Below are 25,138 nucleotides of genomic sequence, written 5' to 3'. Positions count from 1 at the left end.
AAAAATGAATTCAAGCCGAAAGCAAAGACAACGATGAATTTGTCTATTTATTTATTTTTTTCTTTTTTCTTCTTTTGTACTCATTTTTATAAAAATATTTTTTCGGAATTAAAGCAACGGAATAATTTACACATTTTTCTACAAATACGATCAACGCGATAGCTAATTTTCATAAAATTGATACAATTCCTATAAAATCATCAATTCTTTATTCAAACATTTCCTCCTATTCATTCGTCTTCACTTTCATCATCTTCTTCGTCGTTTTCTTCATTTTCTTCTTCATCATCTTCTTCGTCGTTTTCTTCATTGTTTTTCACTTTTTTTCCCTTCGTTTTCTTGTCAACTGCACCGTAGCTTTGTTTGTATCTGGCAAGTGCCTGGTTTGCTTCAGCCAATGCGTGGCGGGCCAATTCACCGGCGAACAGAAGCTTAACGGCCGTCATGATATCGCGTGAGCCTAACGTTTTGCTTTTGTTGCGATGCGTTAGAACCGATGCCTCATTTGCAATCCGTTCAAAAATATCGTTCATGAAGTCGTTCAAAATGTCCATTGCCTCATTGCTAATGTCCGTACTTTCATGCACTTGCTTCAACACTCTGTACAAGAATGGACCATAGCTTTGAGTCCTTTTCTTTGGCTTCTTCGCATCTGGTTTCGATTCTTTGGACTTCTTGGACTTTTTCGACTGTTTGACAATGCTTTTCTCAGCCTTCGCTTCTTTTTTATCGGCCTTCTTTGCGGTGCGTGCCATTTTCCTGGACCGAAATTTTCTTTGGACCTTTCTGGAACGAAAATTAAATGGAAATGCTGTTAGTTTAGTGTCATATTGAAATTGGATGCAAAACGCAATCTGTTTGTGAATTTTTGCAACATTCGGATTTGAATTCTATCAAAAACCACTATTCAAAACTGGATTGGCGCTAAATTCCAGATTATGAAAAGAGGTAACGGAGAATTTCTCTTGGTTTCAAAACGAAGTATGATAGCGTCTGGACAAAACCGCGCTTAAAATGTAATGTCATCTCCGAACGACTAAGCATGAATGGGAAATTTCGATTGAATTTTTTTTTTCGCTAAAAAATAATGGCATACTAGCGAATGATTCGATATTCTATTCGAAATATGCGTTTTTTCTTTGGAAACGCAATGGCTACGAAACTACTATTCGAAATTACTCGGAATTTTTTCTGCGACTAACACAATGCCCACGGATGAATTTAAAAAAAAAATGTTTTATTTCAATGATTCTAGTCAACTAAAATAATCACAAAAACCTACTGTCGTTTCAAGCAAATGTTTCTGGTTCAATCCAGCACTCAATGCTCGTATGCTGTGCGATGTGATCAAAAGCAGAATATGGAACGTGACGAAAAGAGCGACGCTTCTGCACGTCGGCTCCAAAAAAATTGCACACTTACAATAGTCGCAACATCAAATCAAGTGATTTGCGTCGGTTCCAATACACATGAAAATGATTTACCCGTCGGTGTAATGACAAACGTACATCACGGCGTGCTGATAGCGTTAGTGAAACAAGCCGACACGCACACTATGCAACGACACACACTTACTCAAAGTGAGATGAAAATTCGCATTCAATTCGATTGTCCAGTTGAAAGAGTGGAGAGAACAAAGTCAGTACCATCGGTCAATACTAATATGATGAATCAATCAATTGAATTTTTCAGCGTCTCATTTACATGTTTGGACTTTTGTTTCAATTCACTCTCTTGATTTTTTTCTGTAAATATATACATTACCTTATGCAGCATCGAAGCCAGATTTTTTCGCCTGTTTCAAAAAAAATATCTGTTGATAAAAATGCCAGCGGTTTCTTGTTGTTCTTTATTAAATCATTTGATAATTCACAAAACAACTGTTCTGAATCTATTTTTCTTCTTGAATATTTGATTGTTTGGTAACAACGAATAATATTTAATCAACGAATGGAATATTTATATTATATTATTTTGTTGGAAACAAAACAAAAGAGATATACAAGCAAAGAATTACCGGATAAAATACTGTGACAGCTTTTGTGGTTATTGGCCAAGATTGATGTTGTTGTTTGTATGATTACATTGCTATATCGTGAAAAGAGAAACACCTTATTGATTTTACTCGGTATAACAATTAATAAATGATATTTTATATATCATGTCGAAGCTAGAGCAATACTGCGGATGCTGTTCAATGTAAAAATTGCAGTTTGTTGAAAAATGCAATGAAAAAAGTCGAAGATGAGCTGAGCTCCGTAAAAAGTGGCAATCAATAGCTACAAACACTAAAACCGTCATTGTTGTCAAAGGTTGTAGGCGTTGTATCACCAATTGCTTCACCTCGTCAGAAATTGTTTACCTTTGAATTCTTGTATATTCGTCCGCAATGAATATTCTGAATACGTTCGTCGGCTTTTGAATATAGCGCACACAGAACAAGCTCTTGTCAGCTCCGATAATGGCATTTTTAACGTTGGTAACGTCATATGCAATAACATCAATGCGCGATCGAGCATTGACGAAGAGTCTCTGTCGAGTTTCCGCAAATATTATTTTTCTAATCAATAGATGATCAAGTTACGCGTTGAACAAGCCATATTTGACGCAACTTTACCGTCAATAAAGATGAATTTTTACTTAAAATCTATGAACGTATCTACGTCCACAATTTTTGTCGAATTTTCCTCGAATTTTTTTTTTGTATTGGAGGTACCTCTTAATTTATTCGGATTGACTTCAAACTATCAGAATCTTATTTTTTGTCAAGAAATTTTATCTCAGACAATTTGAGGCCAATCAGAATCAACTTATAGGTACCTGTATGAAAAGAAATTGTCAAAATTTCGTCAAAAATGACCGATTTTTCACTAGGAGTATGCCTTTTGTTTCCAAAATATGGAAAAAAGTACGGACAATACGGAAAAGTACGGGATTACGAATGTAATTCTTTTTATTATACCAATAGATTTCAAGTGATTGAGTATGCATTAAAGATTGTGGCCACCTCATTTCATGTACTAAAATATATTCAAGGTATTTTAGTCGATAGGCAAGTGGCTCTTAAAGTTACATTGAAAAATACTTTGAATCGTTCGAAATTAATTCTCCGAATAATACTAAAATTCGAAGAGGAACTTACCTTAAAATGTTGAAGACCATCATATCCATGCGTATACTGGATATATACACATTTCAAGACTTTATCATTTTCCTCCTAAATCTGAATTCCAACTAACAATAACACTGTAGTAACATTCATAGGGAAAGCGCCACAATACATTTCAAATGTAAGTCATTTGACACATAGCAGTCAATGCCATCTCAATTCCAACTCATTGAATCATTGTATTTTTGGCAACTTTTTTCAAACGTGTATGGCTTGAGTTGAATAAAATCAACTTTACGGCGACGCTAACAGCTTCTCTGTGAGCCGTTACTACGCGTTAGCCAAAACGTATTGATGTTTCGGAATGGTTACTCGATGCATTTGCCAAATAACTATGATTTTTGTACTCTCTTCTACGATGTGTTTTCAGATAAGCTGCTAGTGTCGCCGTTAAGTTGATAATATTCAACTTAAGCCACACACGATTGGTAAAAGTTACTCGAAATATTCGATGATTCAATAAGTTGGTTTAGAGATGTCATTGGCTGCCTTTTGGTATTCCGGCAATATATTTATGGTAACATTTACAGCTTTTGAAATCAACGATTTTACACATGAATTTCAGATTTTAGTAGGGGACAAATGTAGTTGAACCACATATTTCGTTTTGATAATATATATTTCGAATATTGGAAATCTTCGTTCATTTTTTTGTTACTACAGTGTAATTGCACGTATTTTGTGAATGAAATTTCATGTTTTTTTTATTAGATAGTATATTCTTGGGCACACTTATTCCTAATATGGAATATTGATTAAAACAATTCGAGGATACATACAATGCTGACATTTTAGTTATTTCGATTAATATTTCCTTTTCTTCGTATACTCCTATATATATCAACATTTCGATATATTTTTTGTTCGCTTCTCAGTTAAATATTCTTTAGCCATTTATCGTCTAATACTTTTCCAAATATGCGCTAAAACTTAAACAATAATACACAGTTTGAAAGACGGAAAAAAATTTAAATGATACATTGGATAGATGTGTTTGTTCGAATTCGTTTGCTTATAATCTTACGAGAAAAAAAACTCTCTGTGTAATTACAATATATAGTAAATGGATGAAAACAAAATACATAGGAAAATCGATTATGTAAATTTCCGCGAACATTTTTGATAAATATGTAAATTGTGGAAATTAATCAAAATTTGAATTAAATGTTTGATATATAAACACAATAGTATGTTGAAGTGGTTAAAAGTGGTCGACTTTTACGGATACAGTATGTGCGGCTGTATTGCTTGGCAATTCAATGTTGTCCCAATTGGTTTGTAAATTTTTTTCGCTGTCCGTTGCTTTAAGTGAAAGACCAAGCGATGCTGTTTTGCTTGCATAATGTGGTATATTCAATGTGACTGGTACGAGGAATTCTAGAGCCTGAGGTCCACACATGACTAACGGCGAAAGCATTGTCTCACCTTGATTCGTTGAAAGGAAAAAAAACAGATATTAGTCTAAAATTTGCTCTTTTCATCATGTTCAAAACATTGACAATATAGTGCAGCTATTTGTGTAAATTAATTTCGTTGCACATACTAAAAATAAGATGGAAAATTTGGCATTTTTCGATTAAAAACATTAATAAGTGTGAAATCATCAAACTACTGTTTAAATTGAATATCTTATTAAAAGTACGAGAATAAGGCGCATACATAATAATATTTGTGAACACAAGCATCAAGTATAGATAAGTGTGTTTTTCACTCTGTAGAAAAGTATACGTATGTAAAAAAAAGGAATAAACGCGAAAAATGCCCATTACTTATAAATTTCAAAAAATAAAATGACATGCAAACAGTTGAAAGAAAAATAATAATAAACCAAGCTCCAAGAAAATTCCGATCCATAGAGGCATGCAAAAATGAAATAAAAACCAACAATAAAACTACCAATCACTTTCAAACACTCAATTATAATCAAAATCACACCCAAGCACAACTGAAAAGGTTATATAAAAAGACAAATGACGCAAGCCATCAAAATAACAATCGAAAATTTGTACAACGATGAATGGTGAAATTCGTGGATGGCTCTTTGGCTAGAAGTGCATTTTCCAATATTGTGAATAATTTTTTCACGTGACATATGTGCAAACATAGCATTTGTACACAAACAGAAAGCAGGCAAAAATCAAAAACAGTTTTTACGAACAAAAACAAACAACAAAGGTCATCAAATAAGATAAAAAAAAAGAAGTTAAAATAGGAAACTACGTAATTGAATGTAAACACCAACCATTTTCCATGTCAAGCGGAGGTCCACCGACAGATTGGCTCATTCGTGGATCAGTGACTGTGAAATAGATTTCTTGTTTAACGCCTGGTGGAATGGCGCCCTTTGGTATATCGATCGACACATTCCAAACGTCATCACAAAGTGTGCCACCGTTTTCGTCGAAAATGCCGTGCGTGGTGGATTGTTCACGAATCGGTGGATAAAATGTGTCATTTTCCAATACTACGGCACTGGCATACGGTGTGCTCTGTGCTACTGGTGGACCAGTCGGTAGACTGATTTGAGATGATGTGTACTGTGTTTCAATCGATGTTCGACTAGCTAAAACATTTTCGTGTGATGATACGCCGTCACTAGTTGACGCTTGAGGATCTTTTGCCATGGGTGCGACTCGTCTCATCACATTCGAAATGTGAGTTGGGTCGGCACGTGGAACGAACGGTTTCGCTGGTTGACTTTCAACATCTTTCTCGGTCGGTTTCGAATCATCTTGAATGGTTTTCTCTTCCGATTGCATCGATTCGGGAGATATGACAGTTTTCTGTAAACTGGACTGATTTGAACTGTTCACCGTGTCGTCATCATCTAATCCACTTGAATTGCAGCTATTTTGATTTGCAATCATTGGTGCAATTAACGCATTTGCAACGCGTTGAATGTGCGGATCTTTTGGTGTTACGTTCATGGAATTATTTTGTGGCAGCGATTGAACAGATCGATCGATTTCTTCGGGAGTTCGATCCATGTGCTCACTTTCCCTGCCCTCATAAATGATTGGTTCTTGATGTCGTTGAATTTCGACCCGTTTTGAATAGACCGGTTCAGCCATTGATTCCATAGCCTCTTGCCGTGACTGATAAATTCGATCTCGTAATTGTGTTCTGGTCTTAAAGCCCTTCTCCTTCAGTTCGCGTCGGCTTTGATAAATCACATCTCTAGATGGAGACGACATATGATCTGAATGGACTGGTGTTGTTGCCGTGGACGATGATGAGGGCGATTCAGAGTGGGCGGTTCGTTCGACTTCAACCCGACCTTGGTGAATGCGTTGTTGCATTTCACGTTTGCTTTGATACAAATGATCCAAATGCATTTCACGACGATGTTGATAGATTGCATCATCGTCACGCGTCTGTTGCTGCATACGTACCGCTGCGTTCATCGGCTGACCTCGATTATTTGACGGTAGGTTCGTCTGCTGCATCATGAACGCACCACTGCGAGTTTGATAAATCTCTTCGCGTTCAATTCGATCATCCGGTGAATCTAATGACGGTTGACCTGGCCGTTGTACCGGATAACGTGCATTGGCACGTGATGTTCGGTCAGCCATACTGTGACGACGCACAATCCGTGTTCCAGTATTGGTTGAATATGGCATTCGATTTTCCGACGCTTTTCTTTCGAATTCAATCAATGCTCGATTGGCGTACAAATTTTCCTGTTCGTAATAATTTCCCTGCTTATTTTCATAATCGTCACCATACAACTGTGAATGATTCATATAACTTCTACGTTCATCGTAATACTGATCGTCATAGGCACGTTGTCTCTGATCATAATACGGTTGCTGTTGTTGATATTCAAATTCAGATGGTGTTCTCCATCTACCAGACGTTCTTTGTTCGATCATTGAGTGTTGACGTCTCAAACCTGATCCCATTTTCGGGCTACTATCACGCTCACTCATGCTACCCTGACGCTGTAGCTGCTTCTTTGATTTCAGCAGAGCATTTTTGATCGCTGCCAATGGTGCCTTAATGTATTTCTTTTTGAATGATTTCGGTGGCAATTTTGGTGGGCCGTAGCCATCTTCCATCGGATACCGGCCATACGGATATTGATACTGTTGCGGCGGATAAGGTTGCTGCTGCTCGTGCTGCCATTCACTATTTTGGAAATGTGTTTTTTTGATTCAATTTAGAATTTGTGTTGTTGTTTTTTTTAGAATTTGAATATTGAATTTTTCAGACAGATATTGCAATTCATTTATTGAAAAAAAAAAACCTATTTTAAGTAGTCAGCATTTGGGTCTGGATTAAAGTGAAGTGTGAATACGTGCAAAAAGTTTCTATTTATCTGGTTGGTGCTGGCAAAGAAGAATTTGCATTAAAAAAAATTGTTGATTCAATTTTAAATGAAGTTTCTTTGGGAAATATGAATTAATGACCAATTGAACATTTGGACATTTCGATGAGATTGTGTTTTTTTTTACCGAGATATGGAAAATGCGGAATCAAAGTGAACTATCTTCTTTTTTTGATTGAGATGGAAAACTGTTTGTGAAAATTATTGAAAAGATTTAATTCATTGTTGATCAAGCACACGCACACTCATTCATTGCAATTCAACATCCACAACCACCAAAGTTAGAGTAAAATTAGATCTAAAATTAAACTCCCCAATCAAAGCATTCTTATTCATATTTACAACTCTTGGAGTTTGACACCACCATTGGAATGGACGGGAGCCAGAATACTTTTGTTGAAACTACTTTCGACTACCTTTGTTCATATAACAGCATTCAATGCTTTACCAAAGCAATGTTTTATGTTGATTATTATGAAATTAGTTTTTTTATTTGAAATTTTGAATATTGTTGGAAAATTGATCTTGATGGAATACTGTTATATGCTTTAATACTCGCAAATGGCTATGATTGAAACTTAAACCAGCTCAAAAATGTTGTGATGATTCTCCTTACATCTCTTTCTTATTGGCTTTCTTAACCTTTTCAAATGTGTAACAGTGTTAATATGTATTAAAAGCCTCCACCTGGTACTCTTTAAAAAAAAGTGTTAAATCTCCTATGCTTGAATTCCAAATGATATGCAAACTTTTATCACAAAGTCATACAAATCGCTTCAAAATTCTTCGAACTCATCTATGAATAACGAATGTTTCAACGTGTTTATTGGTTAGTAGAGAAGAATAAGCAAACTAAATGAGTGTTGTGCGCAAGAGCATCCGAATTATTCGATAAAATGGAAAAACGACTGTGAATATAAGTTAGTTAGCGCTTATTTCCTCTTTTCCGCTCAGAAATGACCAAATTCAATTCAATTTTTAAGGATTAATTTAAAGCATGCAAGGAAATGAAGTTCTTATTGCTGCGTTGCAAAATTGTATTAATATTGGGTATTAGATTTCCAATCGACGTTCGTCAACGTTTGAGAATGCTCCTTAAACGCTCCGTTTGAGAATAAAATTACCAATATGATTATGAAACCAATTTTGTTTTTGATATGAATCGGGAGTGCTTACCGAACATTGTGATGGTGCATTGGCATATTTCCCAGCTGAGGTTTTCTGTACAATTCGAATGCTGAACCTCGCTGCTCACGACTTCCAGCCAAATCCAGTGATTGATGTGATGGCGGTTGCATATTTCCTGCGATCGAAAGACGAAAAGAAAATGTGAAACCAATCTGCTACAAACTTCTTATTCTTTATTTTTCTAATCTTTTAATAATTTTCGTTTTTCATTGTCATTTTCTAGGAAATTCCTATTTTGAAAAATTATACCATCATAAATTGGTGCACGCTGCATGTGGCCAGCGTTATATTGTCCTTTATTGTATCCGCTGCCTGGCAAATTATTAACACCCATGTAAGGTGATTGTGGTTGTTGCATTGGTTGACTGGCATAGTGACCGTTTCCGTTTGCACTGTAGCAAAGTATAGACAAATGGTTCATCAGTTGAAATGAATGTTCAGAATGATTGTTTCAATAAAAATTACCTTGACATACTGCCATATGGATATGAGCTATGGTTATATGCATGAATTGGTGGTCCATGATTTGGTTGCATTGGAGGCTGGGGCAAATGTGGCTGTTGCGATTGTTGATGGTAATGAGATTGGGTTGGGGGATAATAGTATCCATTCTGATTACGTGAGCCCTCCTGAAATGAGTAAAAAGAACATAATTTAATTTTAAAAAAATGTGAAGATGACTGCTTTAATGCATTGAGAACAATTGAATACAGTGTTGAAATCAATACAGTGTAGAAAGAACTTAAAAAAGTAGGTACTGTTGAAATGTTCCCTTGAAAATTTGAAAATAGAAAATAATACGAACCGTTGCGTCCCATTGATTTGGTGGCATATTTCCGTTAGTTGCGTTTCCATTGCTTGGAATCATTGGACGATAGTTTTTCGGTTTCGGCGGTGGCACCGGTTTGAATGGCATATTTCCATTCTGCGCCGACGAGTGGTGGTGTTGTAATGGCGATTTTGGTGTTCGATCATAGTCAGCCTGCGATATTGAGTGATTCCGGCTGTGGCGATGTGTTTGAATGGTGCGAGTGTTGTTGGGTTTAGTGTGTGAACAAAAAAACAAGGGCATCGAAATAACGTAAAATAATGATAAATAAAATTGAAATAAAAAGAATAAATCGATTGAAGGATTTAAGTTATTTTTTGCGGGGGAAAATCATTACGAAACTAACTCCCAGAATTTCAAATTATTAAAAGAGGGCAGTTAAACGAGTGTGTCATATTGTGAGGATTTAATGTATTGTTTGCGATTTATGCTCGGTTTGACTTGCAGTGAGATATACATGGGTGCATGTCGGCGACACAAAGTTATCCGAGGTTCGATCTTCGGTAACATCTGCAACCAATCTTCCTTCCGCACAAGTGTTTTGCACTGTCTTTTTTCGTTCAATGAATAGAATGATTTGAACATGTGAATGGTTTTCTAATTACAAACCACATTAGAGTGTGGTATTCAATTGATACGAGAAGATTACGAAATTGATTCAGAATGAAAGAAAAAGAATTAGGCATAGCAGATGGAAGAGATTTTCTACCAAATTTATTGGTGACAAATTGCCAATGTCGATATTTCAGTTGATTCTTAACAGTTCTGGGATTTCCCATTGAGCATGTATACGATCAGTTTACCTGTATTTGCCGTAATCGGTTTTTGTTTCGAGCAACGGTTGTGGCAATTTCCTTGGTGGTGCCATATCGAGGCCAAGATTCATCGGTCTATGCGGCAATGGAATATTTCCAGGCCGTCTTTCGGCTGACAACGATCGTGGATCGGCACCTATAAAACCATTGAAAGATTCTTGTTTATGTAAACGATACATTTACTTTACGAATTTCACTGGAGACATACCCAAGTTTCGTGTATCGCTGTAAAGTTGCCGTGCCGGGCTGTTTTGTTTGTTAAGATCGTTGGTTGTTGACAGATTTCTCGTGTGGTCATGCGGTGATCGACTATTCATTGAATCAGAATGATGAATGCTATGGCGTGGAGAAGTTACCGGTGTCTCGTTTGATAATGGCAATACGTTTCGAGTTCTGGAATTGGAGTCGTTCAAATAAATCTCAATAGGCTAAAGCTAAAACCAATTTACAAATGAATAAAGGAAAATGTGTCGTAAACTTACGCAACAGTTGGCACAGATTTCAAGTCATCAGGAGCATTTGGTCCCAATCGAAGATTTTGCATGGCAACATTGCATGAATCATAACTCGAGACACTGTCATACGACGATCCATTTGTTTTTCCATTTGCTGGTGTGGTTGAATTCGATGACGATCGATGGCTCTTATCCAATAATTGGTTGCCCTGTTTGCGATCGAGTGAGCTAGCATTTAAGCTGCCACGTTTGTCAGTCGGTGCGTTGATTCGTGTGCTATATTCATCTTCATAAACCGGTGCTACATCAGCTAATGTGGTTGTCAACGGTGAATTTGTATCGCCAAAGAGTTGTTCATGTGCCGATCGTCCATAAGTACCATTTCGGCTGGAGCTTGAGTTCAAACCCATTGAATTTCTGGCGCTAGCGGTGATCAAGAGTGTTGATGATGGTGTCATATTGCTTGGTGGTTTAGATGCTCGATCAATCCGAGGCGGTAGATCTGGTGCATTACCCATCAAAAGTGTCGATTCGCGACTGTTTGCCAGCAAAGCATTATCATGTGTTGCGACTGCTTCCGTTGTTAACTCTTCGGTTCCGCTGAAATTGAACTTATTGTCGATCGTCGAACGACGCAAATTGTGATCGTATGGATTCTGTAAGAAAATGTCAAAATTATTTTAGGAAAAAGGCCAAGCACAATGCGTCTGCAGTAAAAGCCGTGAAAAGTATGTCTCGTTGGCTAAGCATGCATAGTGAAAATCCAAAACAAAAGCATAGATGAATCTTACCGTGTACGGAGGTGGCATCAATCCATCACCCAAGTTATTCAGCTCAACGTCGCGTTCCAAGTTTTCCTGATTAGTGGCGATCGATGGATCAGAGCTAGCCTTCACCAATTGCGGTAAATTGCCCATTGACAGGGAATTGGTTGGGCCCGAGCTCATTTCAATATCTGACTCTGGGCTCGATGCATATGACAAGCGAGATGTGTTCATTGGGAATAGGAAATCATCGGACAAGGACTCAAGAGGCTATTTCGGGATAGGTTTTCGTTTTTCGAATGATGATAGGAATGGAGGAAGGCAATTGGGTTTTTTTTCATTTCGAATGTTTTATGATAGTGAGCAGTTTAAATACAGCGCCACGCAAGCGTGCAGGGTTTTGTTTTGTTTTCAGGAAGGAAATATAAACAGTAGTATGCATAAAGGTGATACCAGAATTTTTTTTTCGAAAATAATTGTTTTAGTGTATAAATCACCCGGTTTTGTTGATTACAATGATTTTTGTTTTTTTTTTTTTTGGTTTTGAGATGAAATGCGTTTATATTGATCGAAAATTAGTAAGATTTTTTTGTGTTGATTTTGATGATTTCACAAGCGGTACAGATACGCATGAAAATAAAGAAGAAAAAAACAAACACACTCTGGTTAACATATTCTAAAGATTAACGAATTGGTATATTAATTTCTATATTAAGTAAATTTTATTAATTTGAGCAGCTGAGAATTAAGATGGCACAATCTATCGCAGATTATCGAACGGATTCTTTTATTTCCTTCTTTTAAGCACAAACTAAGAATTGTGAATAAGTATAATTATTTGCCATTTTCATTATCAGCTACTTGAAATACGACAAAAAACATGTTTCGCGGAAAATTTATCGCTATATCATCATCATTTTAATTTTATACAAACAAACGAATTACAATTTCGCCAATGTCTCCTTAGCACGAGTCGTGCTGCACGACTAAGCAATCAGAAATAATTACTTTTTTAATGTCATAAAAAGTATATTTCAACAATTCTTATTTAAACCTTAAATTGAAGATGACTTCATATAGTTATAAATTTTCCGTGAATTCTTTTTTTTCTCACGTCACTTTAAACATTTCTGTACATAATTAAACGTTTAGCTCTGTGTAAAATGTCGAATGAAAAAAATAATATGTTGTTAAGTAGGCGATACCAAAACGATATTCAAACGTGAACAAATGCAACACTTCAAAAGATATGATCCAAACTTCCACCGGATCCATAAACATTTGACATGCGACTAGCGTTTCGAATGATTTCGTCATTTGACGAAACACGTTCAACTGATTCAGGCTGATTGGTCGAATTTAACTGGTGAGCATTTTGTGCCATTGCCAAATGTTCAATTGGTTCATTCGTATCCAAACTCTGGCTCAATTCATTGTAATAGTATGGTTTTCGGCGTGGATCTTTCACCACAAACGGTTGTTTCCGTAATTCTTGAACATTTTCATAATTGTTTTGATTCAATGAGGTTCGTTCTAATGGCACATTACCAAATGAATACAATCGCGTTGGTTGTGCAGAGATTGGGCCTTTGTCCCGAATCGGAACCAATTGATAGCATCGCGGCGGTGGAGGTGGAGCATCAAATGAAGGCAATTGTTGCGTGTATTGAATATGATTTGGTTGAGGCGGTATTGGCGGTGGCGATGGCGAAGCAGACAAAGCACGTGATTGATAACGACATGATTGATTTAGTGAAATTTGATGGGCATGCATTTGATATGGTGAGGGTTTGCAAGAGCGACAATTGCATTTTGGCAGTGGAATCATTGCGGGTAGGTAAATATCGGATGTGAATTGATTGGGCTAATGTTTTATGTTTTTGTTTTTTGGTTTGCGAAAATGTGAACAATTGATGAGAAAAAAGAAGAAAAAAAAAAAACAAAACAAAAAAATGCGTTTTAATTTCAAATCTTCATTGACAAATCTAAAATTTAGACACGTTTTTGGAAAATGATCGCAAAATTGAAAACGATTTGAAAAACAATTTCGACAATGAAGAATGTCGTGAAAAGAGAGAGAATAAAGACCCATGTAACATATATTTATGTGTTGTATATACAAAGGTGGGATACAAAATGCCCAAGCCAATTTATGTTTTTCCATCCCGGTTCAAAATGAATTGTCCATCAAATTCTGATAGCCGAATTAAATGTTTTTGTTATTTGTTCACCTATTACCAAGTCGTTATTACCTTTGACAACATTTAATACCATGAATTGAACATTTAAATGCATTCAAAACCTACACCATCGAAAGCACCACTTTCTTCCATGACTGATATAGATTAATTGTGTAATTCAACCGACCATCCATTATTAAAGTGGGATTTATTCGTGAAATGGAAAAAAATGCAAAACAAAATCATTACCTTGTTTTCACTCGACATCCACACTGCTCCAGATTGCATTTGATCGATACTGTCTCGTAGTTTGCGGTACCAGGTGTCAGCATCCGTTAAAGCAATGGTATTGCTAAATACATGTGACCAAATGCGATCGAGTTTTTGACATTGTTCAAATAACTTCTTGGAGCTCTTGTGAGCCGATTTCGGTAGTCCTTGGCGCAGTTGTTTGATTGTGTGTTTCGTGTCGGCCTTCAAGAAAATGACAATCGGATAGAATTGTGCATAATTCAAACGATCAACGGCATTTGGAGTGATATCGAGCAGAGCGTGTTTGCCACGGTCCATAATATCTCGAATGTTTGACAATCGAATTATTCCACTTTTGCCCGATGACGATTTATCGTCCGATTGCAGCGGTGCTGTGAACTTATCGGGGAAATCTTTGATCAATCGTTCGCGTGCGATATCGCTAACTGGACCGAATAGAACGACTGGCCGCACGAAACCTGGATGTTTCAACACGACGCGTTCTTCATATGCTGGGAATTTGGATATCGAATCCGAGAAGACAACATCGTCCCAATTCTCGCGTGACAATGACTTTGATCGACGATGTGACGACGATCGCCGTCGTCGGAAGAAACTAGTTCTCGATTCACTAGCATTCATTTCTTTCTTTGATGCATTGAACTGAGCCGTTGCCAGTTCTTCAGCTCGTGACTTATTTGGAATGACACCGCGTTGCATCTCTTGGTGGCCACGACCAATGCGCAACACTTGCCATGACCCAACAACGCCATTGTGTAGCGTATCAACCACACGGAACACATCGCCCGCCTTGAATGCCATTTCTCCTTTAGCCGGTGTATCACAATGGAAATGTGTTTTAATGTGGAACGAATCGCCCCGTTGGTTCGACACCACATTATCGTATTCTTCTTTGCAGTGTTGCACTATCAAATCGATTTGCTCTTGCAAACTGAGCAAAAATAGAACGGCTTCTTCGCGTGTCACACCAGCCATATCCATATCGTTAACTTTGAGAATTTTATCGCCTGGCGTGAGACCTTGCATCGATGCAGCGCTACCCGGTTGCACGGCTGTCACAAATATACCTGCCTCATTGCCACCGGTCAGTCGAATACCAACGCTGCCTTCTTTTTGGAATGAAATGAATCGAGGCTCACTCGGTTGTTTTGTTCGTTGCAATGGATCTTCTTGGTACAGTTGACGCCGTGAACTGTAGAAATCTTCCGATGTATTATCACCGCTAATACTACGATTTCGCGAATGTAACACTTGCGGTGAGTTTGGTTTGTCCAATTGCATCATTGGCCCATCGACGATTGGACCACGTGAGCGACCACGCGGTGTCAAGTTATTTTTGTCATCGGGCGATGCATTGGAATTGGTTGACAGCGGTGAGGCAACAGCTGGTCTGGTTGGTGGTTGAACATACAGATTCTGTGTTGAATAACCACTTGTGTTTCCATTGTAAAACGTTTCTTCTGGATTACTGCAGCTTGACACTTGGGCTGCATGAGAGTATGTAGAGTTGTTGTTTATGCTGTTGTTTGGCGCAACAGTCGGAGCATTCAAATCACGCAAAACCACTAAATTCAATCGTTCTTTGCAACTGTCGATGATTTTGCGCGCTTCCTTCAAACTCATTGCATCATTCGTATTTGTATTGTGGATTCGAGTTACAATGTCACCTTCTTGCAATGTGTATCCATTGGCGACAAGTTGATCACGGGCTTTTGTCGAAATTTCCTTAACAAACAGTCGACATCCCAGCACAATGCCAAAATCTTCCTTTTTATTTGGTTTGGTCAACACCAATTTGATGGCTTGACTCGAACTATTATTGCCAATATTGCCGCTGAGACCAGTTGAACTCACCAAACTGTTTGAGTGTTGGTGATTATGTGTTGTGCTGCTATTTAACGACGGTCCGGTCGTCGCATTCGTTAGCAAACCCAAATTCGTCACTCGACGTTTTATGACCAATGTTACGGTATTGCCGCTGTCACGCAGCACCTGTACAGCCGTTGCATAGTCAACATTCTCCAAAGACACTCCATTCACTGATATGATACGATCGTTTTCTCTGTGAACACGAAAATGCATGATCATTCATTGATTAATGACTTATTAATGATGCAATTAATTAATGGACATTTTTTTTCTGTTTTAAATCGAAACAAGAATTTAGGACTAAAAAGATTTAAAGAAGATGATAAAATGTAAAACTCACAGCAATTTTTCTTCAGCTGGTCCACCTTTCAGAACATCGCTAACGGCTATGGCTGGATCGCCGGTTAAAAAATTAACATTATCACGTCCACCAGATACAGCAATGCCTAAATCAAATATTTGAAATGAAATGATAAACCTAATTATAGAAAATTTGCCTATTTATGTGCGGCCGTTTTCTTTTGGCTACATACCAAATCCATAGCCGGTTACACGAGTCACAGACACAGTGTGATATTCCCAAGATGTTCGATCACCCTGAAAGAAGACAAATAAAACAGTTGTGAATTTGATTATGATGAAATATATTCAATTGGACATTTTTTCTCTCTGGCGCAGCTTGAAACAAAGTTGTATTCAGTTTTAGATCGTTTTTTAATAAATTTTCTCTTTGATTTCAATAAAATTGTTACAATTTATTTGTAACAAACATCAAAACCATTTCCTAACCGGTTTTGATCCCAATCATTTTTTTCTCTCTCTTCAATTTATGTTTTTTATTCTTATGGATAATATGTAACGTCTCTCGCCCTGACCTGTCGTTCAAATTTAATCACACGCCTTTAAATGGTAGATAATCGTTGTTTCGATTCAGAAAAGAAGCGAAGAGTTAAGCCATTGGAATGGAAATAACTGGTAGAATAATAGGCAGAAAATGAATATTTTCAACATGTTACACACAAAAATGTTTTGTGATAATATTTTTGGGAAATGTCACGGAAAATACCAAATATTTCGAATCGTCACTGGCTTAACACAAGAGAAAATCCGCTTTTGATTAAGTGTTTTAATTTCACTTCTCGAATTTCACTGAAAATCAATCCACATAACGGTTTGATTAAAATAAGCGATTGTTTATAAATTTATTGATTCATTGAAAAAAATCATTTTCCCTCAATTATCCCAGAACTGATTCAACGCTTGTTATTGACCAAATTGAAAAACACACCGCGTATAATTCCATTATTCGATGTTTTTGTAATAGAAATCGGATTCGAAGCCGGTTTCTGGTTGAGTGTGTGCAAACCGATCTATGAGCTCATTATATATTTTAAAAATGATACTTTTTCTGTCATAAAATCAGTTTAGACTAAGTGGCATAAAATGTTTTTGTCATTCCGGAAACATTTGTTTTTTCTTCTCTCGATCTAGACAAATTGTTCAAGTTCAAATGCCATTTGGATTAAAGAGTGAAGAGATTTTATATTTAGGAGGTTTCGAAGCTGGCAACAAAATATTTGATATTTATTTAACAAAAGCACCCACTTATTAGCCTCTTACCAATAAATTATTGGGTATTGACTTATAAATTCGCATTTTCAGTCAGCTAATGAGTTCTATCAACACATAAGAACAAATATTTTTTTCAAAGCGATTCAGGAGTCGCATCCATTTTTTTGTACAGCAAATTAGCTACTTTGATCTAAACTTAATTGCGATAATCATTTGTTAGATTCCAGTTTTTGAACACTTTATGATTACGAATTATGATGCTTCTAGGTTGTGAACTTAAATGTCTTTCGTACTATCTCTCTCAGTCTTTTTGTGTCTTTAATCACTTTATTCACTGAAGGAGAATATCAACCGATGATATTTCTTAAACAAGAAACAGTTGTTTTGACATAATAAATCACAGATTTTTTCCTTCTTATTTATGTTCAATGTGTGCGTTTAAGAATTCAACGAAATTCTATACGGGCCATAGATTCTAAGGTAAGACACGACATTCAAATGTTTAAGTAATCCATAAAACAGTTGTGGCCCCGAAAAAAACGTAGTTTTATTATTTGAATTGAAAAGACACGCGCTCAAAAAGATCCGAAAAAATTATTACTTTGTTTATTTTATTGACTCAAAAAAACTTGTTTAACCGCATAAATGGATTGCACCATTAGCATTTATAGTTTCATCAAGCAAAACAGGCACGGACATGTTTTTGAATGCCGGAATCCTTTCAATATTAATTCACTTTCATTGCACCGATTTTCTATTTAAAGAAACACAATTCCACCGATAAGTACTTGTGCGAAAGTGAAATGATGTTGATAACGTTCATTTTTCTTCCTTCGTTTTTTTTTAGAATTTGCGATTGAAATATCACGCACTGCGCTACATAAATTGTTACCGCGCCGATAGCGTTAACATACTGAATGCTTGTGAAGCGATCCAAGATCGTAGAATAGCTTCAGTGCGAACACAAAATAACACATATGCACGTGAGATGACACGTCTATATATGAAAACGTCTCAGAACGGTTCGTCTCATCTGCTTTGCTTTGTGGTGATATATACAAGCACGCATATACACACGTACACATCTCAAATCGTCGCACGACAGGGAATGTGTGATAAAATGTGTAGCTGCATCGAAAAGAACAAGAATATTGCCAAACAGACAAAACATGAAAATGACGAAAGACGAAGAGAGAAGGGAAAAAACAACACTGGAACACACTCATCTCCGATGATGAAGAAAAATGTGAAATAAAACGCTGAAAAATATACACTTATACGAGGGGGAGAGAGAGAGAGAGAGAGAGAGAGAGAGAGAGAAAGAAAATGAGAGGAATTTTTGGGCATCCGCAAATGAACATTAGCGAATACGTGCGTTTCGGTTGATGGTGCGTATCAATTTCAACAATTTTGCGCTGTTAAATAATCAGTTTTGTGAGGTGATTATTTTTTTTCTCTCAATTTTCACATCAGCCGTAAATGTCGTTTTCATGACTCTACTTACACAATTCAATTGACACTTTTGTGGGATGAAATTGAGCATTAACATACTATATATTTCCATATGCATGGAAATTCAATGAATTGGATTCATCTTTGTGCGTGTGTTACACATTTGAATTGTCGGATGAGATGAAGAATTGCAACATATTTCGATTCAACATTCTTTGCTAACATCGCCTTAGCGCAATCTTCTTTATTACTTATCACATTTTTCTGATCTTATTGAGAGTGGAGTGCTAATGGATCAGACAATACTTTATTTGTTTTGATACATAAAACAGTCTGTTGACAGCAGCGAAATTATGTTTTGTTGATATTGCTGGGTGCATGCGTTTCAACTCCAAGCCAATTTACATTTAATTGAAATGTATCATATTTGGTCTGGTTTGTGCGTCAAAACTGAATAGATCATACAATGGAGTGTTCATTTTGTGCTATGCACCCACACACCATAATGATAACATTTCTACATGGAGTGAGGAAAAACATACAAAATTTCGTTTCTACTACATGTGGAAGAGTGACAGCCAAACGTTTTTCAACTTCAAGTCTCTTCAATGGATTTCATTCAGAAAATTCATAACTGAATTTAGAATGGCAATCAAAGCCATAGCATAGCTTTTATAACGGAACACTCAAAAGGTTGAGGAATAATAAACAATTCTCATACAGAATAAATTAACCGAACGAAAAAACACCGAAGACATAATTATTTTGCCTTTTAAATCATATTTTTATGATACATTTTATGTGTCGTCAAATTATCACCATTTTCGGATTTGATGACTGATTTTCGGTTAAACACAAATACTACCGAAAAATGCGTCTAACCCACATTTATAAGCTATCAACTTTCGTAAAATAAGTGAATTCATTTATTCAATATACAATACGCCCATCAACAGCGTCATTGCTCAACGCAGCGAACACATCACAGTGTTTTTTCTTTACTGTTTTACTGAATATTTTATAGAAAACGACGAATATTAATTACGATTTATGCGCTTGCAATGAACGCTAGTACTTGGAATGAATAACGGAAATTCAATATAGACTTGCTTTCACGAGGCGTTAATTATAATTAAAATTTTAAATGATTTGCCAGCGTGATAACTTCCCGATCATGGCGATAAGGAAAAAAAAACATATTTATGCGACAATGTCTTCGTTTAAACATGCATAAAACGAAGCCCTACACCAGTAAGAGGTGTTTGCATATCGTTTTCTTTCGAAATTTGAAAGTTTACCAAGTCAGTGAAATAGAACGTTATGGAATGTATTCCATGGTTTTGTCGTGCTATTTGCTCTTCATAAGCACACGCGCACGCTCGCTCGCTTGCCACTTTACCCAGACTCGGTAAGATGACACTTTGTTGACATACATCAAACGAATTTTACAAAAACAAGAGACAACAAAAACCGTTACTAAATATATCTGCATGTCGTGAGTGAGCATAAATCATCAATATTCTCAGCAAAAACAGACGAATTATGACAAATTACCCATTTCTATCAGTTCTTATCGGGATTTTTCTACGTTGAATATTCATTTTGGCCGAGTGTCTCTCGAAACGGAACCAGTTTGAAATGTTCAAACGATTCAGATGGTATTTTTATGATTCTAATAAAATATATTACCGCAAAACTTTTCCTCATTATATCCAACAAAAAGGTGACATTCGCTTTGTGCTGGATAAAATCACAAATCTTTTTTTCGTACGCTGCATCTGATTGTGCTGTTTTCTAAATGGCTCTTTTGTTGGAATATAATTTCCTGAGCGCGCGAGCGTAATGCAATATATGTATTTATCATATGGCATGTCGGATGCAATCCATTCGCGATGGTGTAACTTTCGTAACGTGCATTTAAACGAGTTATAAGGCCACAACCACAGCCACAGCCAAAGCGATAGAAAGTTAATGGCACCAGTTTGAGAGTTGGTTTTATTTTCAATATTTGCCATGCAAGCAAGTGTTCAATGTTCGTTGATTTCTCTTTTTCTGCTGTTCAATGTTCAATATTCCAGCATACATACTATGTGCTCAAGAAGTGTATTGAGGTTTGTCGTGTTCAAAATGTAAACACGTGTCCGAGGTGAAATTGCCATAATAAGTCGTTTTCTCTCTGCAGCTTAAGATTGTGATAACATAGATGTTATCGTGTCACATCGCCAATGTTTATTGCATTTTACGAGCTCAATCAGAGCCTATCATAAAGAAATCAAGAGATTTTAGGGCGCACTAAATGGTGGATTTCAACCGTTAATATAAAAAAAAGAAATCCTGTGAAAAATGAGTTTTTCTCTCGAGCAGCTCAAGCCCGTAATAGTTGGCGTTGAATGTGATCTCACCATTTATTATGCATGTGCCTTGCCAAATGACATGTTAACGACAGCCAATGGACTCATACTTGTAATGTTTATCGAGTTCATCGATCTCTTCGTGTTTATGCATACTTAACAACTAACCGACTAATGCATATCTCCTTCAAAACTCCATTACATTCAAGAAATTAAGTCTTCGTCTACGCGATGAGATAAAAAAAAATTGTGAGATTTCACAAGGCAATCCAACGCATTTCACATGTGGGATATTTTAATTTTCTCACTTTCCAACACAAAACGGTCCCGATATTACAATCTCGTACATTTTCAAGTAAATCGATCACCCGTTTGGCGGCCACATAATCAAATCAAATTAAATTAATCTTCCAGATGTAAAATATGTATATGACTTAAGATTTTTATATTTTCGAAATCGATGGAAATTGGTCGAAAGCTATTGATTTCGGAATTTGGTTTTTTTCTCTTCGTAAACTAAAAAAATCCAAGTCTTGAATTTTAAAGAAGCTGATTCATTAATGGGAACGGTATTTCACAATATTATTTTTTTCCATCAAAATTCTCTATACCTGTGTGTCATTTCGATAGCGGTTATTTGGTAAGTGTATTCCATTTGTTGGCGAACTTAATGAATCCATGTTGGTGGTATTCCTCTGGTTTTTCGTAATTCCATTCACAAACTTTTGTTTTCAATTATTGTTATTTTTTAAATGTAAAAAATTCACGATGTTTTGATGTTGTTTACAACATTTTTTCTATATTTTGCATATAATTTTTTTTCTTCTCTTCGTAGACGAATTACACTGTACACTAATCATTTGCTAAATGCAAAATTAATAACTATGTCTGTTCAAAATGTTAATTGTTCACACATGTTGACAACGACAACGGGAAAATGTGGTGATTTTTATAGTTGTAAGCCATCAACCGAGTGTTTTACATTGTTAACCCATTACAAATATAGCACAACATTTGTCAACACGGAACCCATGCACTGCAAAATACACAAAGGCGAAATGGTTGTTGGTTTTAGTTTATTATGTGAGCCGACGAAGCGACTAATTTATTTTTTCCTTTTATGGACTGGCAACTGGTGATTAAGTCTTTTTTTGTGCATAGAATTTTTCCATCTAATTTGGTAAACATTTAGGGAATTATTTGCTTAGAGTATGTGTGTGTGTGTGTCTGGACGGTCGAGACAATTTATTGCATTGCAACCGATTCGAAAGCGAAAAGCAAAAAAATTGCCGAAAAGTGAAGCCGAATGGAAAATGTGCTGGCAGCAGCGAATAAATTGAGTTTTGTGGTTTCCTTGTCGTTGAAGGATCGTTGCATACATTTAGACGTTTATTCAAGCATGACACGGTATTTGTGTGTGATATTGCTAAAAACGATATATGAAGGCGAGTACTGGTCATAGTACACAACGTAAGAGTCCGGTCGCGCTGTAAGACCGTTCATATGCTGGTGATTGTGTGAAGTGCATATATAGACGACGATGGCATATGAACAGCAGGGCATACGATTACATGGCCGCTTAGGTTTCACATAGTTTCATTAGCCAGTTTTGTGTTTGCTTCAGAAACAAATGCATACCGAACACGAAGGCGTGTGTTGTGTGTGTACTTGGATGGAAACGAACTGATAAAACGAGATGTGAATATAACACAGAAAAGCCCTAGAGGAACAACCGAGCGCACAATTGCCGATTGCGAAAAAATTGCATTTTTGGCCGACGTTGTTACCGAGTGCACGGGCGATAAACGTGAAATAGGTCGGTCGGCAGAACGTACACAGACAGAGCCGATAGAAGGGAAATATAATCGAATCGTTACCATGTTTGTCGTAAACAAGAGGGAACGATACGGAACCGATTCGATATTGCCTTGTCTGTACGAAAAAATACTGCTTATTCTTGCACCCAATACGTGTTAACCAATAATAACAATAATAAAAATGAACATGTCATGTCGATTAGGTAGACATGCCAAAGTAATCTCCTGCGTTAACAAAATGATTCCAAACAACGATTCTATCCAAACGACCTGGGAACCGAAGCAAGGCACAAAAATAACAAAATGATCTGTGAATGTGAAGAAAAAGAAAGTAAATGAATTCCATTCATGTTCGTTTCTTTGTACGTCAAAAGCCATGAGAGCATTGCACTAATCGCAATGCATATTTCGGAATATCTTCTCTGCACTCGACTTCAATATTCAAATTAATCTTCCTGTTTTGGTTTTCTTTGTGTGCTTTCATTTCGGTTAGAACAGAAGAAACATTCCGTTCGAAGGAGGCGCTGGATAAATTTCATGAAGTTTTCTGTGAATGTATCCGATGATTGGCACAAACAAAGGCCAAAACTTTGACTAAAATAACCCTGTGCATGCAAAGCCAAAATCACAGCACAAACACGAGCGCATTGAATGCTTTTTTGCGCCTGCATGGAACATAGTAGATGAAGAAAAAATCCCGCACACACATACACACATTCATGAACCGTTGAAGGCAAGAAGGCAGAAAAAGGGACTAAAAACACAGAAACCGAGATAAAAAAAAAAACACATCCAAGTATCGAAAAGACACCAAAAAATGCGAACCAAAAACCGGTAATACGTTTTTTTTTTCTCTTTTTTGTTTGCTCTTTTCGTTCTCTTTTCAAGTCTCTGCTGTTCAAGACTTCTTTCTGTGCTTTTGATATTTGTTTTCTTCGATTTTTGTTCGGTTCGATCGGTTTTTCTCTCTCTCGTTATTTTGCCATTCTCAATTTTTGTACATACACAGCAAAGAAGGAGAACGAAATTTCACACATATAATTGTAGTCGTACAATCGAAAATTATGTTCTCAATTTCATTTCTTTTTAGTTGCATTCAATTACTGCCATTTAGTCAATTTCGTCTTTGATTTAGACATCACTATACGAAATATTTTCAAAAATAAACTTAAAACACACACCATTTCAACTCTCTTTACAAACTGTTTTCGATGTTGGCTCAATACTCCTTAATTAATTTTGGTGTTTTTTTTTGTTTTTTTTTTTCTTCTACTATATCGCTGGATATAAACACGTTTTTAACATCATTGCACGATGAAAATCATCCAAGATCCACGCACAAAATCACTAAATCATGGATTCAACCGATCAACAGACAACGGAATGAATTCGGAAGAAAAAAATGAACTGAATGTTAAGCCAAGAATGCGAGTGTGTAAACGAAAGAAAGACCCGCGCTATGCGGATTGAGTCTATTCAATCACGATGCACAACACAAACTAAAATGGATGCCGGACAAACGAGGGAACCAAGCGAACTCAACAAGAAGAAAAAAGACGTAGGCAAAAAATCAAAAACTCACAAAAACAACATTTAGCCATCGAAACAAGTCTTTCGTTACTTCTTTTGCCCGTACAATTTTCTTCTTCCAGCAGCAGCAGCAGCAGCAGCAGCAGCAACAGCATCGATGCCTATTCGATTCTCTCTCTTCCTATACACTCATTGTTCCCTCTCTTGTTCTCTCTTTCACTCTTTCGCTCTCTCTCTCTCTCCCTCTCCCTCTCTCTCTCTCTGTCTGTGTATGTGCACGTAGCACATATACATGTAGGCTAACCGTACGTATTTATATGTTACACGTAAGTATGTTAGTCATGTACGTTTTTGCTTTTGACTTATCTATCTCCTTCGCATGAATATATACATGAATATTGTTTATTGGTAGGTAGGTTCGGTTTTTGCATTTTGCCGTTCGGTTTTTTCTGTTTTTCCCTCTTCTTCTTCTCCTCTTTGGTTGCTTTGACTTTCATTTTGCTAAAACGCAGAGAGAGAGAGAGAGAGAGGATGCCTCGAAGAC

At 36.6% G+C, this 25,138-nt stretch overlaps 2 protein-coding genes across 16 annotated transcripts in view; both read right to left on the bottom strand.

Annotated features, from left to right (window-relative positions):
- Positions 1 to 29: 29 nt before the first annotated feature.
- On the bottom strand, positions 30 to 1,438 carry LOC129576558 (histone H2B-like). The gene is made up of 2 exons (XM_055461786.1): positions 1,283 to 1,438; positions 30 to 786 (listed from the first exon to the last, which is right to left on the bottom strand). Exon 2 carries the CDS (start codon positions 753 to 755, stop codon positions 231 to 233), a length of 525 nt encoding a protein of 174 aa, XP_055317761.1. The 5' UTR covers positions 756 to 786; positions 1,283 to 1,438; the 3' UTR covers positions 30 to 230.
- A 2,331-nt stretch (positions 1,439 to 3,769) lies between these two features.
- Positions 3,770 to 25,138, bottom strand: part of LOC129575984 (tight junction protein ZO-1) — a 41,532-nt gene continuing 20,163 nt past the window's right edge. For 3 of the 15 annotated variants that reach the window (XM_055460280.1, XM_055460291.1, XM_055460300.1), the window contains 13 exons: positions 16,406 to 16,469; positions 16,213 to 16,318; positions 13,980 to 16,065; positions 11,578 to 11,820; positions 10,814 to 11,442; positions 10,540 to 10,724; positions 10,320 to 10,467; positions 9,493 to 9,691; positions 9,153 to 9,316; positions 8,937 to 9,079; positions 8,676 to 8,802; positions 5,412 to 7,300; positions 3,770 to 4,594 (listed from right to left, as the gene is read on the bottom strand). In XM_055460280.1, coding sequence (XP_055316255.1) covers positions 4,371 to 4,594; positions 5,412 to 7,300; positions 8,676 to 8,802; positions 8,937 to 9,079; positions 9,153 to 9,316; positions 9,493 to 9,691; positions 10,320 to 10,467; positions 10,540 to 10,724; positions 10,814 to 11,442; positions 11,578 to 11,820; positions 13,980 to 16,065; positions 16,213 to 16,318; positions 16,406 to 16,469 — 6,207 coding nt within the window. In that variant the 3' untranslated portion in view covers positions 3,770 to 4,370. Of the gene's footprint in view, positions 4,595 to 5,411; positions 7,301 to 8,675; positions 8,803 to 8,936; positions 9,080 to 9,152; positions 9,317 to 9,492; positions 9,692 to 10,319; positions 10,468 to 10,539; positions 10,725 to 10,813; positions 11,443 to 11,577; positions 11,821 to 13,979; positions 16,066 to 16,212; positions 16,319 to 16,405; positions 16,470 to 17,492; positions 18,372 to 21,858; positions 22,420 to 24,069; positions 24,758 to 25,138 lie in introns of those variants that run through there. The other 12 variants (XM_055460377.1, XM_055460396.1, XM_055460385.1 and 9 more) reach the window with 10 other exon arrangements.

This window comes from Sitodiplosis mosellana, unplaced genomic scaffold (assembly GCF_009176505.1).
Source record: "Sitodiplosis mosellana isolate CC-2019 unplaced genomic scaffold, AAFC_SMos_1.0 Smas_scaffold_1, whole genome shotgun sequence".
Taxonomy (NCBI): Eukaryota; Metazoa; Arthropoda; class Insecta; order Diptera; family Cecidomyiidae; genus Sitodiplosis; species Sitodiplosis mosellana.
This window is presented reverse-complemented; position numbering and strand designations above follow the sequence as displayed.

Excerpts from the sequence above, each read along its gene's own strand:
- LOC129576558 (XM_055461786.1), bottom strand. The coding sequence starts at position 755 with ATGGCACGCACCGCAAAGAAGGCCGATAAAAAAGAAGCGAAGGCTGAG.